A 13,435-nucleotide genomic window follows, 5' to 3' on the forward strand; every position below is an offset into this window, starting at 1 on the left:
GGTTTTTGATGATACACTGAAATATATTTACAGCATGGGGTTCATAGAACAAATAATTAGAAAGGGATATGGAAGCCATCTTCATGAGCTCAAATCAGGCCTCAAACTAGATGTGTTACCCTGGGCAAGTCACTTAGCCCTGTTTGCCTCAGTTTCCCCATTCATAAAATGAGCGAGAGAAGGAAATAGCATTCCTATATCTTTGCCCAAGAAAACCCCAAATGAGGTCACAAAGAGCCTCGAACATGACTAATGCTCTGAACAACAATAAAATTCAGTTCCCTCTTTTTTCTAGATAAGGAAACTGAGGTCTAAGAGAGAAAATTTGCCCAAGATAACTGGTTATAAGGTGGGGAGTCAGGATTGTCCTCTGATTCTAGGTTCCAGGCTCTTTCCACTAAACCCAGCCATCTTCCCAATTCGTTTGTAAACACAAGAAAAGGAACCATCTCTTCTACGTAGTCCCTAGCAAAATGCGAAAAACAAAAGGGGAGAAAGTGTGTGTTAGAAGGAAGATGAAATGAAGGGTTCTGGGAAAAGACTGCTTATATATTTTGTAACACCAGAGGGCGGTGTGGTACAACTGCTCTTCCATTTGATAAATTCTGTTCCACGTTCTGAGCACCGGAAAAAAAAAAAAACCACTGTCTCTGTGTGTTTTAATTTGGGAAAATTTTAGTCAACTGCAACACAAGTAGTCAGAAATTTTGTATCCTTTTGAAGTTTTGTGTTTCTTTTAGGTTAGTAAAATCTCCTTTGAACTATGGGATAGTTGTTTTTTTTTAAATCAGATAAAGTTAAAGGTTTTCATGTTTTTACCAAAAATGTTTAAATATAACACATAAACAATTTTAACCTGGAGAAAAAAATGAAGTTTTATTTCGTGATCATTTAATTACAATTTATCTTGTCTGGACAGTGTTTTCCTTTTAAAAAGTGAAATTGGTATGGGAGGGAATAGGTACCCATACCTATTACCTTAAAGAAAATATGGGAGTGAACAGCTAAATGGATTCCCAGTGAATCCGGTTTGATTATTGTAAAAACTTGGCTTTGACGAGCTTGGGAAATAAATATGTAACATCTTCTTGAATGTCAGCTTACTGGGTGGCTGTCATAGATCCCCAGCAAGATTTATGTACACAACTGAATTTACTTTAAAATGTACTTCAGGGGAGAAATACAGCTTTTTGACCTCTATCTTTTTTCAAAGTGATTTTCCCCTCATCTTCCTAGATGAAGCTTTTTCTTCAGCATTCCAGTTGAACATGACTTGAATAATCAGAAGAGGGCACTGTTAAGTTGGAAACCTATATTGCAAAGAAATAAAAGTGATGGTGCCTGGTCCTCTCTGTCCTTCCTCACCTGAAACTGCACTGAGGATACCAGAGGAACATAAAAGGTCCCACAGACCCTCAGACTTTGAAGGGGAAGAGCTAGATTCCTTTCATCTTCATTTCATTTTTAATGATGTTTGCAAATAAAGCCATAAAAATGTGACATTTAGGAAAATTATCTTGTTCAAAGAAGTTTTTTTTCTTTTAACATTAAAATGTAAGATGAATTATTTTTAAAGGCAAGAATATATTGAGAAGTCCCATCATAGCGTCACTGATCTAGAGTTCGGAGAGGCTTCTGAGGCTATCTGGTCCAATGTGCTTAATTGGATCCAATGGTCTAGGAGATTTTTTTAGGCTTCCAGAAAGAATAACCATCTGAATTGGAATTTGAACACAAGTCCTCTGATTCCTTAGCCAGTATGCTTTCCCCTGGACTGTGTTGAATCTATCTAGTTATTAGGCCACTCTGTGTAATCTGAAACCTGGAAAGTTAAATTTCCAGTATGGTGACACAGCTACCTTTTTCCTTTGCAGACTTTTATTAAAATTGACATGGGGAGATAAATTTGTTCACCTGATTTAAGCCTCTATTTCTCCAAACATAGATATCTCACTTACAATTGGAACAGTAAAAATATTTCCAAGAAAGGCTGATGGGGTTTTTTATGAAAGGGGCTTAAAAGCCCTCATCTACTTCAGCAAGTGCTCCAGTTATTTTCTTTGCTGTTATAAAAACTGAATTAGCTTTGAAAGTTAAGGGGGGAACTACACATTTAGCTAGAAGAGTGTTAATGCATTGGAATGGATGAAGCAATCCCAGATACCAGAGAAATAATCAGATCTGGAGGTAAGCTCTAGAAATGTTTTTACATATCCTTTCTTATTTTTATCTGAGAAAAAAAAGAGACAGAGAACAGATCAGTGTGGAAGGTTTACTATAATAGTTTTCTAAGGAAATGGAAAATAATTTTATTCAATTGAATAACAAAAATGAAATATACATAATCTTGTTTTCTAGGAGTAAGGAGATATATTCAAATAGTTTTTAAACTGGTAGCATAAGAGCATATTAAAATGGAATTCCTGAAAGCTACCTAAATACGTTTAAGATCTTATGCAAATAGCATCTAAAATGTGTCATAAATTGGCCATAATACATAATGCTGTCACACGCTTAATTTCTGTCCCTGGTTGCTTACGTGTTAGATGAGCTTGTCTCTGTATACAATCTTCTGTTCAATCATCTCTTACTATGAAATACATTTAGGCAAGGTCCCTGGGCACTTTATAATTTAATATGTGCCTCTTCCTCTTTTTTTTGCTGAAGATAGAGAAATGCTATGAAGATTTCAGTGAAGAGCCCATTAGTCCAAACTGACCATTTCCATTTTACTTCAGATACCCCACTTTTTCCGTACCACCTACTCCCAAAAGATGATGTTTGATCCTAGGGTAATATCGAGGCAAAAGAGGGAGAAGTTTTCCAGCCTTCCTTTTTATCCCTATAGAAGATAAAATATAGAATCTCAGAAATTTCCTTTGGCTCACCATAGAGTGAGATCTCAAGGTTAGGAACTGTCTCTTGCATATGAAGCAGTGTGTATTGGTGTGCTGATAAATGATGTCACTTGGAGGATGTTACACTTCCCAAGTTTTCCTTCTTTCTCTAATACTAGGGAGAATGTTCAGTGCTGGCAGGTACCCCAAGTACAAGACTTGGAGTCACAAAGTCTAGAGCGTGACTGGCCTCTCAGGCATTTACCAGCAGCGTGACCCTTAAGTCACTAAATTCTGTCTGCCTCAGTTTCCTTGTCTATCAAATGAGGACAGTAAAATAATATCTATTTCACACAGTTGTTGTGAACCTCACATATATAAAACCCTCTGCGAACTTTAGAACACAATATAAATACTAGCTATTATCATGATTGGTTCCTTATTTTTAATACAAACAAATGGTAACCTGTATTTACCACACACATAAGAAACTGTGAGGAATCTCTTGGAAACTAGGCAGCGTACTATGCCTAATGAGAAACCTGGCCTTACACTCTTTCTAACCTGATTCTCCTTGGAACTTGTGTAGCTAGCCCTCCAGCGTGCATTTTCTTTGGGCAGTATCTCTGTTTACTTGCAAAGACTTAGGTGGAGAATACATTGGAATGGCAAAGTGCAAAAATGCTTAGCAAAACCAGAAAGCAGTATAAATACAAACTGCAGATCTTTATGAAATTGTTCGGTAGATCTGTCTAGGTTCTGTAGGTTTATGGAATCAGGAAACAAGAATTATTGAATACTGTCATTCATTTCTCTTTGGCTTTGCTTTCACCTAGGTGCTGGTCAGCCAACAACATTGTGACATGGTTGTCACTCCTACACACCACCTCCCACAGCTCCCTTTGGGGATGTCCTGGACAATCGCTTACAAATGCCCATATTTGTGGGGCTTCATGGCACTCATTTAATTTTTAAAAAGCTATACTAAGAGGCTGTGTCTGTTCCTTTATAGCGCAATGTATGTTTGTGTTTTCCTTTCTTTTTTTTCCTTTTTGCATTTGCACAGTATGTCTTGAGAATATTGAGTTGTTTTGATCCCGAATTCTTCAGAAAGTTGTATGGGAGGTTTTTTGGGGGGTTTTTTTGTTTGATTGTTTTTTGGTAAGGCAAGATACGTTGATGATTTATAATGTGATATTATCCTTGTCGGGAATTAAGATTTTAAAAATGCAATAAAACTTTTGTTTTGAAATTTCTAGAAGCTAAACATTTTAAGTTTACAAAACTGAACGATAGAAAGTGCAGGACATGCCAACGTAAGATGAGCACTCTGCTGAGGGAGCATCTGATGAATACTTTTCTGAACTAAAAATCACAGAAAGGGATTTTCTGTTACTGAGCTATAACCTTTTTTTTGTACAAAGATACTAGTTTAATAATACATACTGTCATTCTGAACCTTTTGTGTTCTGTTCCTTTCGAGGGCAGGCCCATCAATTGTTGCGCCATTAACATTCATGTACTTTCAAAGTTACATCATTAATGTAGATTATTCTGTCAAATAAAGAGAACTCTTGTAAAGCCTGCTGGGCCTATACTGACTGAAGGGAGGCAGTTCCCAAAAGGATGAGAAAGTGAGAGGAGATTATTTCAGTCGGTCTTTTTTCTGGATTACTGCAGTACTGTACTGCTCAAATAGGAGAGATGGAGAAGGACGCTGCCTCTCTTCCAACAAACAGGACATCAATAACAAGGATTGCATGATCTTGTTGGTCAATATCATTTACAACATTCCCAGGAAGAAAAGCAGGAGTTGTCACGTGTCAGTCTAGGAGAAAGCATCGTATGCCTTGGGTACCTGGTGCCATATATGTACAGAGATAAGCTGTGAGAATCTCTGCTGCTCACTTAAAAAGGATGCGATAGTGGGTGATATTTCACTGACTTCCGTGTGACCATTAAGATCCCACAGTTCACACTGTACCTTGTCCATTGTAATGACTGTTTGCATGTTCCCCTTCACTCTCCTCTTCATTGTCAAGAGTTCCAGCTATTAATCATGGAGAACTTTAACCAGGAATTGATTTGCTGTTCTCCTAACTCCATGTGTCACATAATGAATTCCAGCTGGCTGAAGAAAGGAGAAAGTGGTTTAAAATCCTCATTTTAACTTTCCTGGGATTTTTTTCTCTTTAAAATTTGGGGTGGGAAGGGAGGGCAGGGGAGGAGCAGGTGGTATTGGGACACCTATTTATTCTGCCTTAAAATCATGTTAAATTAATAAAGATTTGTTGCGAATCTAGAGGATGAACCCATTCATGGTATGTTGTTGTATTAGTAAACGGGATATAAAGTGGATGTTTATTAGATAAGCAATAATTTTTCTATGTGTTATTTGATATAGCTAGCAACTATTTATTTACGTGCTATGCTAGATGGTCCTTTGCATGCCAGTGCTTGTGCAGAATTCTCCTCGGTCACTGAAGGTATTTTTACTACCTTGTCATTTGGAAATGTTGTTGGATTGAACCTTACACATCATTTCATTAAAATTGTGCCTTAGAAAATGCAAAGCTATTGCACATAGTCAGTGATGACTTACGGATACAGTGAATTCAAGAGGAACGAAGTCATTCCCAAGACCTTCGGTTCCCGAGACTCCTCCTGGTAGTGGTTGCTGTTTTACAAAAATGAAAAAAAAAATAGTTTTGGAAATGTACAGATATTCGGTTCAATATTTTGATTAGCCATCTGCATGTTCTGTTGTTAGATATTTTGATAATGCTGATGTTTACATTTTGCATGGTGTTCACAGAGTACTCTCCCACGGTAATGCACAAAACATGCACAATTTCAACATTCATCACCGATTTTTATAGAGCCCTTTTTACCTATGAAACTCCATCCGTTACATAAGGAATATGTGAATATTGCACATTCTTTTCTGGTTCCCACAGCCTCATTTATACATTTTTCTTAGTCAGTCTCATCATACATTTATTGAAGCTAGAATCCAGTCAAGAAAAATAAAGACCCATTTTCCAACCACAAGAGGCGTTTTTTTCATAATGAACTCTAGTCACCAGCACAGAATAATCTCCAGCATTCTAAATTCTAATTGCCAACTGTTCCTGTTAGTATTTGATTTATATTTCATTTGGAATCTGTTACATGGCATTTTAGAAAGCCTAGGCCTTTTTTTTTCTCCTATTCAACATAATAAGTATGAAGATTTCTTGTTAAATAATCTCGGAGATCCCATGGGGAGAAAAAAAAAGCAATGCTTTACTACACTGGGTTGTAATATATGTGTGTGTTTAGTTTTAGAATGAAACAAAGAAAAGAAAAGTAAATGATTTATTATTCTTGTGGAAAGATGAGTTCTAATTTTTTTTAGATCCTCTAAAAGCTGTTTCCTTCTCATTCTTCAGAAAACATGGATAACTTCGGATAACTATGTATGTGTATTTCACTGTCAAACTTTCATGGTGTTTCCTCACTCTTTCTATGTAGTGTTATTAATACAAACCATACTGTAGTTATCTATTTGAAGCGTCAAAGTTAATGAAGTAAAAGGACCTACATCATATGCAAGACCAGCTAGAAGAAGAATTGCTGTTCTAGGTTGGAGAATGTGCTTTATCAGTTACACTAACCTTCATTTACAATATTTATTCTAAAAATGCCTCTGAGGAGTAGCAAAAAGTTGTCTAAAATGCAACAGCTTTTATAGTCAATGTACATTTATAAATAAAATACTCAAATGAATTTTGGTGTCCTACTGGTTTATGGGACTATGTTTAGTTTCTTCTTGGAATGAAGACTCATTTCTTACCTGCCTCAGATCTCTTCCCACCCCAATCCATGTTCCTATCAGCTCCCAAAATGATTTTTCTAAAGTACAGGCCTGACCATGTTCCCACCCCACCCCTAACTCAGTAAACTCCAGGGACTCCCTATTATTTCCAAGATCATATCTAAAATCCTTTGTTTTGGCATGTAAAGCTCTTCACAATTGGCCCAAATCATCTCTTTCCTTCCACATACTCTATTATCCGTCCATCCTGGCTTTCTAGCTACTAGCTGTCTTCCATATTGCCCCACTGTGGCCCATGCCTAAAATGCCCTCCCTCCCAGCCTCCAATTCTTAGAATCTCTAGTTTCCTCCAAGAACCAGCTCAAGCAGCAGCTCCTCCAGGAGGCCTTTCATAGTACCCTCATCTGCCAGTGCCTCAGAGCCCTCCCCTCTAAGGGGATCTATCTCATCTATTCTTTATTCAGCTTGTCCCAATATGTATGTGTTATCTCTCCCATTCAAATGTAAACTCCTTGAGGGCTGTGGGACTCTTGCTTTTTCTTTGTATCTCCAGCACTTATTCCAAGGCCTGGCTCTTAAACATTTTATAAATGCTTATTGTTGACTGGGTTGTTGCAGAACCCCTCTGACTTGGTGCAATTGGATGGAAGGTATCAATGAAGGACAATCATTTCGGATAACTTCTACTCTGACCTTTTGGTGTGAGATCCTTCCGTGGGGGGATAAAGCCCCTCTAGGAGCTTCTCATTGCCCCAGATGACCATATATACAACTAAATCTCTGTGGAGTCACAATCCAGGTGGAAATGAAATGGGAATTGATCTTTATCTGGGTGATTGTCCCCTTCAACACTGATCATTGAAACCTGATGTCCTTCCAGCTTCCTTAGAGTTCTCCTGACTCCTCTTTCCTCCCCCAGCCTGTCACCCTCACACACCTTACACAAGAATTCATAGAACTTGAGTAACTCAGCTTAGTTAAACCTGATGGTCAGAAGCTGCACCCACCCCACTCCAAGTCCCTATGTATTTCTTTTAGTTGCTCTAAAGGTATTATTTTGTCCATTTGTGAATTTTTGAAGCCATTAAGGTGATTTATAGTACTATACACCAAGAATTAAAAGTATGTCCATTCAACTGGGAGTTCCTCTTAGCAACAAAGAAAACTATAGCCCTCTGAGTGCTATTTCCACAAACAATATTCCTATTAAAGCAAAGCTTAGCATCTAACAGGTTGTATTAGACCTGGCCTAATTATAGACAATATGGTGTGTGTCCTGTATCCTTCCATACTAAGCTCTGTATCTAAAATGATTTGTTTCCAAGACCTGAAGTGTGCCAAATTTAAACACATAATAAGCCATTGTCATTATCCGCAATACTTAAGTTAGTGGAATGTTTGGAGAAGAAAACAACCAGGTTGGAAATGACTCTCAAGATAATGCCATACAAGGATGGGTTGATGGAACTGAGAATGGATAGCCTTGAGGAGAGGACACAGAGGGGTCAGAGGGGAGCATAGCTATCAGCAAATATTAGAAAAGCTTTTATGTGAAAATTGCTACTAAAATTGCTTTGCTTGGCCTTAAGGTGGAAGTTGGAGCAACAGGTGGATGTCAGAGAGGCTTATCAGAGACAATTTGAGTCTTTGTGCTTAGCACATTGCCATGGCACATAGCCACTTAATCAGTGCTGGTTGACTTAGGGCTGCCCAAAAAATAGAATGGGTTCTAACCTCAGAAAGTTACAAGTGACCTCACGGACTACCTCTTCCAACGTGGACCTGAATCATCATCTTGACAACATCACTGACAAAGGGGTGATGCAGTCTCTGTTGGTAGACATTTGTCTTTAAGTAAAGTATTCTTCCAAATCACTAGAGTAAGGGAGGGCTGACTGAGCTCCTTTGCCGGGAGTGTGGGAGAAAGGATTCCTGATCCAGTACGGTTCAGATCCAATGACCTCTGAGATCCCTTCTCGGATTGAGATACTGGGATTCTGTTGTTGATTTTCTTTGTGCGGCTTCCAGCTGCTACCCAATTATCTTCCTACCGTCAGTCACGCTGGGAAATACATCAAGAACTGGCTAGGCAGCCCATTTCCCTTTAGCAGTACATCAGGTTAAGTATGGAAAAAGTGACTTCGGGAGTGACTAATCACTTGGTCATCGTGGCAGTGGTTGGTGCTTGTAACATTTCATGTGTTGCATTTATACAGCAGAAAAAATGATTTATTAAATACCTGCCTGTGTGCACAGCTGAGTTTAAAACTGCCTGCTGAGGATTAAAATCTGTATTTTTTTGTGGATAGATGTATAAAAAGGCCCATGGACCTTCATAAAACACGGACATCTAATGGTCTTTTTGGCAATCAAAGCATGTTTCTCACAAAAGGTCAAAGCTTGTATAATGGATAAAGTACTAGAATTGGAATCTGGAAGACTTGGGTTTGAATCTAGCCTAATAACTGTGTGACCCTAGTTACTTAACCTCTCTGAGCATGTTCCTACATCAATAAAATTGGGATAATAACACCTACTTCAGAGAGTTTGTTTTTGCAAGGATCAAACAATATATGTAAAGTGATTTGCCAACCATAAAAGCTAAACAGTGAGCTAGGGAAGGGCAAGATATGCAATTCCTTCAATAATTCAAGGAGGAATGATTTTTATCTCCATGGATATTTCTTTGTTTTCGTGTACCACTGGCATTTCATAGACTAAAGCTGGAAGGGACCTCACAGGTGATCTGGTCCAATTCTATCATTTTACAGAGGAGGAAGAATAGTTGAAGTAACTTGCCCAAGGTCATATATAGGTAGTAAAACATGGACTCAAATCCAGGTTCTCTGCCTGATGGTTCAATGCTCTTTCCACTACCCTATATCCATGCAGATTACACATCCTCAATGTCATCTTAGAGGAAGTGAAAGGAAAGGAAGGGGAGGGGAGAGAGGAGGGAAGGGAAAGGAGAAGTCAAAGGGAAAGGGGAAGGAAAGACAGGAAGGAAGGGAAAGGAAGAAAGAAAGGAAAGAAAGAAAGAAGAATACTACTCCTGGGAGTCAGGATAAACCTTTCTCTGACACCAACTGTGTGACCTTGAGCAAATCATTTTACCTCTTCACTTTCCTAATCTGTAAAATGTATCTGATAATTCTTGTTCTCAACTCAAAGGATCAAATGAGGCAATGAGTTTAATGAACTTTTCAAACCTTGAAGTATATTGGGGAGTGGTAGCAACAGTAGGAATAGTAAGTGGTCATTTATGAATTACAGTGGCCAAAAAAAATCAGCTGTCCAACTGGTCAAAAGGAGTCTTTTATCAGATCCTTACTTAAAATCTTGCCAGCTTGGGAGGATTATTCAGAATTTGTGTTCTGTTGTTGTAGTTGCAGGAATCAAAGGTCACCTTCACAGATGAAAGATGAGACATCCATCAGAAAAGGACATTAGTGAAGACAGAATCTGAGGAAGAAAGAGAGGAGGCAGCTTGATTTGGAGCACGGGTCAGAGGGTCCTACGTTCCAATCCCAGCTCCTTTTTTTACTGCATCTAATTAGAAACTCTCCTTTCACTCTACTGGCAGACCAGGAACCATCTTCTGCATGAAGGCTTCCCATATCCTTTCCTCCCTCCTCCAAAAAACTACTAGTACCTTCCCTCTCAAGCCATTCTGTTCTTCTTTTTATTTATTTGCTTAAGGCTTAATCTGGATGCACTATGTATATTTATAGTTAATCCATACAAGGTGGCTAGATGACTCGCTAGATAGAGTGCTGGAAGTCAAGAAGTCCTGAGTTCAAATCCAGCCTCAGATACTTTCTGTGTGACCCTGGGCAAGAAACTTAACTGCCCTTAGTTTCTGCAGCTGTAAAATGGGAATAATAATAGCACTTGCTTCCCAGAGCTGTTATGAGCATAAAATAAGAAAATCACAACATAAGTGCTAGCTATTATTATGTATCACATATATATGTGTATGACCTATATCATATATGTGTGTGTATATATGTATACAATCTATATATAATATATACTTATCAGTATAGAACAGATACAGAATGTGAACTCCTTGAGGCAAAGTACTATTACAATTTTGCACATCCAGTTCCTAGCAAAGAGGAGATGCTCATTGATTAACTGATTGATTAGGACCTGGTATGAAACTGTTCCTCTCTCAAAACCTCAGTTTCTTCATCTGTGAACTGAGCAGGTTGGCCTCAATGACTTTTAAGTTCCCTTTAACTCTAAATTCCTGATTCCATGTCTTACAGCAAACTTTTAGTTTATGTTTTGGGTAGATAATAATTTTAATTATATTAATTGAGATTAGCTCCAAATGTTTGATATTTTCAGTAAGAGTGGTTTGCATTACCATAAGGAGGGAAAGGAGGAAAGAATTCATGTACTAAGGATGAAAGTTACCATAGGATTATAATACCTACTGAAAGCTTAGCAGGTATAAAGTAGCTTCTATAGACAATGCAATAAATTATGGTATGGATATTCAGATATTCAGAAAAACTCTAAGTCATCACTTCTGAGTGTTTCCTGAATAATTCAATTCAATTCAGCAATTATTAAGTTCCAGTCCAATACAGTGGCTTTGGGATTTAAAGAAGAGTGAACAGACTTCGTTCAGTCATTGAATCCCAAAAGCCAGAGACTTTGGTTTGGCTCATCAAAAAGAAGGCCATGTGGCTTAACTGGGGGCATCGAAGGCTGAGGGAATGGGGGAACATCTTTCCCAACTAGATCATCAGTGACCACCTGTAAAAAGAGTGGAGAAGGAGATGGAAAGGGTTCAGCCATGTTGGCAGAACTTGGGTCAGGCATGATGGTTTCCAGATAAAGACAGGAGGAAGGATTTCACAATGATTCTCCTTGGACCCAATCCTTGGTTCCATCACTCCCACCTCTAATGTTAGTCATTGCCTTATATATAACTGGACTTCTTTAGGTTGGATAGTCAAACAGATTGGAAGCTTATATTAGGATTATACTAGGATTTGAAGCATTTATTTACATTCATATCCATTTACCTACACACAGAGTCAATAAATCTCAGAGAAATTGGGGGAAACATCTGAATTTAGTTTCTTTGCTTCCAACTTGTTTAAACCCAAGTATTACCAGGTTAAATGTTTTTTACATACTTGCAGAACTACTCTGCAAGGAAAAAAGAAAAAAATCTAGCTACAAATGCCTCTGTTCTCACTAATAAGACCATGGAGTATTCTATTGCTCAATCAGACCTTGAAGAAAATAGCTGTGGGGCCTTTGTCCACATTTTGGATCCTTTTTATCATAAAATTCTCCCTGTTAAATGTCTTTCTAAAATATGAGCTAAATAATATATCCAGAGGCATAATTGCAATTTTGGCACCCAGGTCAATAACATAAAAGCACCTCAAATCAAGCTTATAAATTCTGATATGAAATTAATATGACATAATTAAGACATTCAGTTGAGTGGGATGGGAATTAGTTATGTAACTGTGTTGCGCCCTCTAAATGTTAGTACGCTGTGGCTAAACTTCAGTCACCCTATCTTAATTATGGTTCCAAATACTTCAATATAAAAATCAGGTATAAAAACCATCTGTGGAAAATATGATACTTTGATATAGGCAGCTGATACCTCTGGAATGTTGCCAGTCACTTGGTGTAACATGTTAGATTAAATTGGACGTGGGGTCGAAAGACCTGGCCTTGAGTCCCGGCACTATTGCTCATTAGCTGTATGACTTTGGCCAAGTCATTTAATTTCTCTAGGCCTCAGCTCTCTCATCTGTAAAGATAATGAGACCTGCATTACCTATCTCACAAGGTTGTTGTAAGGATGTATGCAAATATGTGTAAAGCTTTTTCTGATCATGCAAATGTATATAACTGTGAGCCATCCAAATACCATATGCTTGGTGTCTGGTTATTTTATGGTCATTACATAGGAGGTCAAATGTCAGACATTCAATATATTTCTGAAGTGAGCATCTACACTTCTACCTGAACCAAGCAATTTCCGGAATAACAAGTGTGTACTAGGACCAATTGACTTCTGGTTAGGGCCAGGGTAGCAGGTAGATAGGAAAGAGATGGGTTACCTTTCAGTTATTTTGATTTTCCCAATAGAACTTGCCAAGAGCAAATGTATGTTCCCTTTATCCATCCTGTCCTAGATTATGATTGAAAATAAGAAACAAACTTTTCCTTATGCCTGCCCTCAATAACGTCAAATAAACACAAGCTCTAAAGATCCTATCACTTAGGTGCTGATATGTTGCAAGAAAGAGTAAATTCTAGAATCAATGTTCTTCTCCCCACCCCCAAATTCTTGCCACAAACTGTGGAAAGATGAGACCCCAAATATAAAGTCCAAAAGGATGCCATTTTGATCTGCAATACCAAACTATGGCCTTAGCTTCAATTCATCTTTCAATGGGATGCAACTTCAGCTGAACTTAGAATATCCAACATAATGATGGTAATAACAGTTATAATAATAATGGCTGACATTTATATAAGGCCTTAAGGTTGGTAAAGTGCTTTCTATATATTATCTCATTTGATCCTACTGAGAATCATACTATGATGATGGAGGGAAATGTTGATCGTTCAGTCCATATTCTGCAATATGGCAGAGCAAAAAACGTCTTAGACAAGAAACCAATAAACCTGGGTCTGAGGACCAGCCCTGCCACTTCCTTGGGGCAAGGTCCATATTCATGGAAAATAAAGGTAATAATACTTGTACTATCTGCTTCCTAGGATTATTGTGAACTGA

At 38.0% G+C, this 13,435-nt stretch overlaps 1 protein-coding gene across 8 annotated transcripts in view; it reads left to right on the forward strand.

Moving 5' to 3' along the window:
• The window catches only part of LIMCH1 (LIM and calponin homology domains 1), a 371,911-nt gene extending 366,770 nt beyond the window's left edge, over positions 1 to 5,141 (forward strand). For all 8 annotated transcript variants that reach the window (XM_072620594.1, XM_072620596.1, XM_072620595.1 and 5 more), the window contains one exon: positions 3,674 to 5,141. In XM_072620594.1, coding sequence (XP_072476695.1) covers positions 3,674 to 3,699 — 26 coding nt within the window. In that variant the 3' untranslated portion in view covers positions 3,700 to 5,141. The remainder of the gene's footprint in view (positions 1 to 3,673) is intronic.
• The last annotated feature ends 8,294 nt before the right edge of the window (positions 5,142 to 13,435 follow it).

Source organism: Notamacropus eugenii, chromosome 6 (assembly GCF_028372415.1).
Source record: "Notamacropus eugenii isolate mMacEug1 chromosome 6, mMacEug1.pri_v2, whole genome shotgun sequence".
NCBI classification, from domain to species: domain Eukaryota; kingdom Metazoa; phylum Chordata; class Mammalia; order Diprotodontia; family Macropodidae; genus Notamacropus; species Notamacropus eugenii.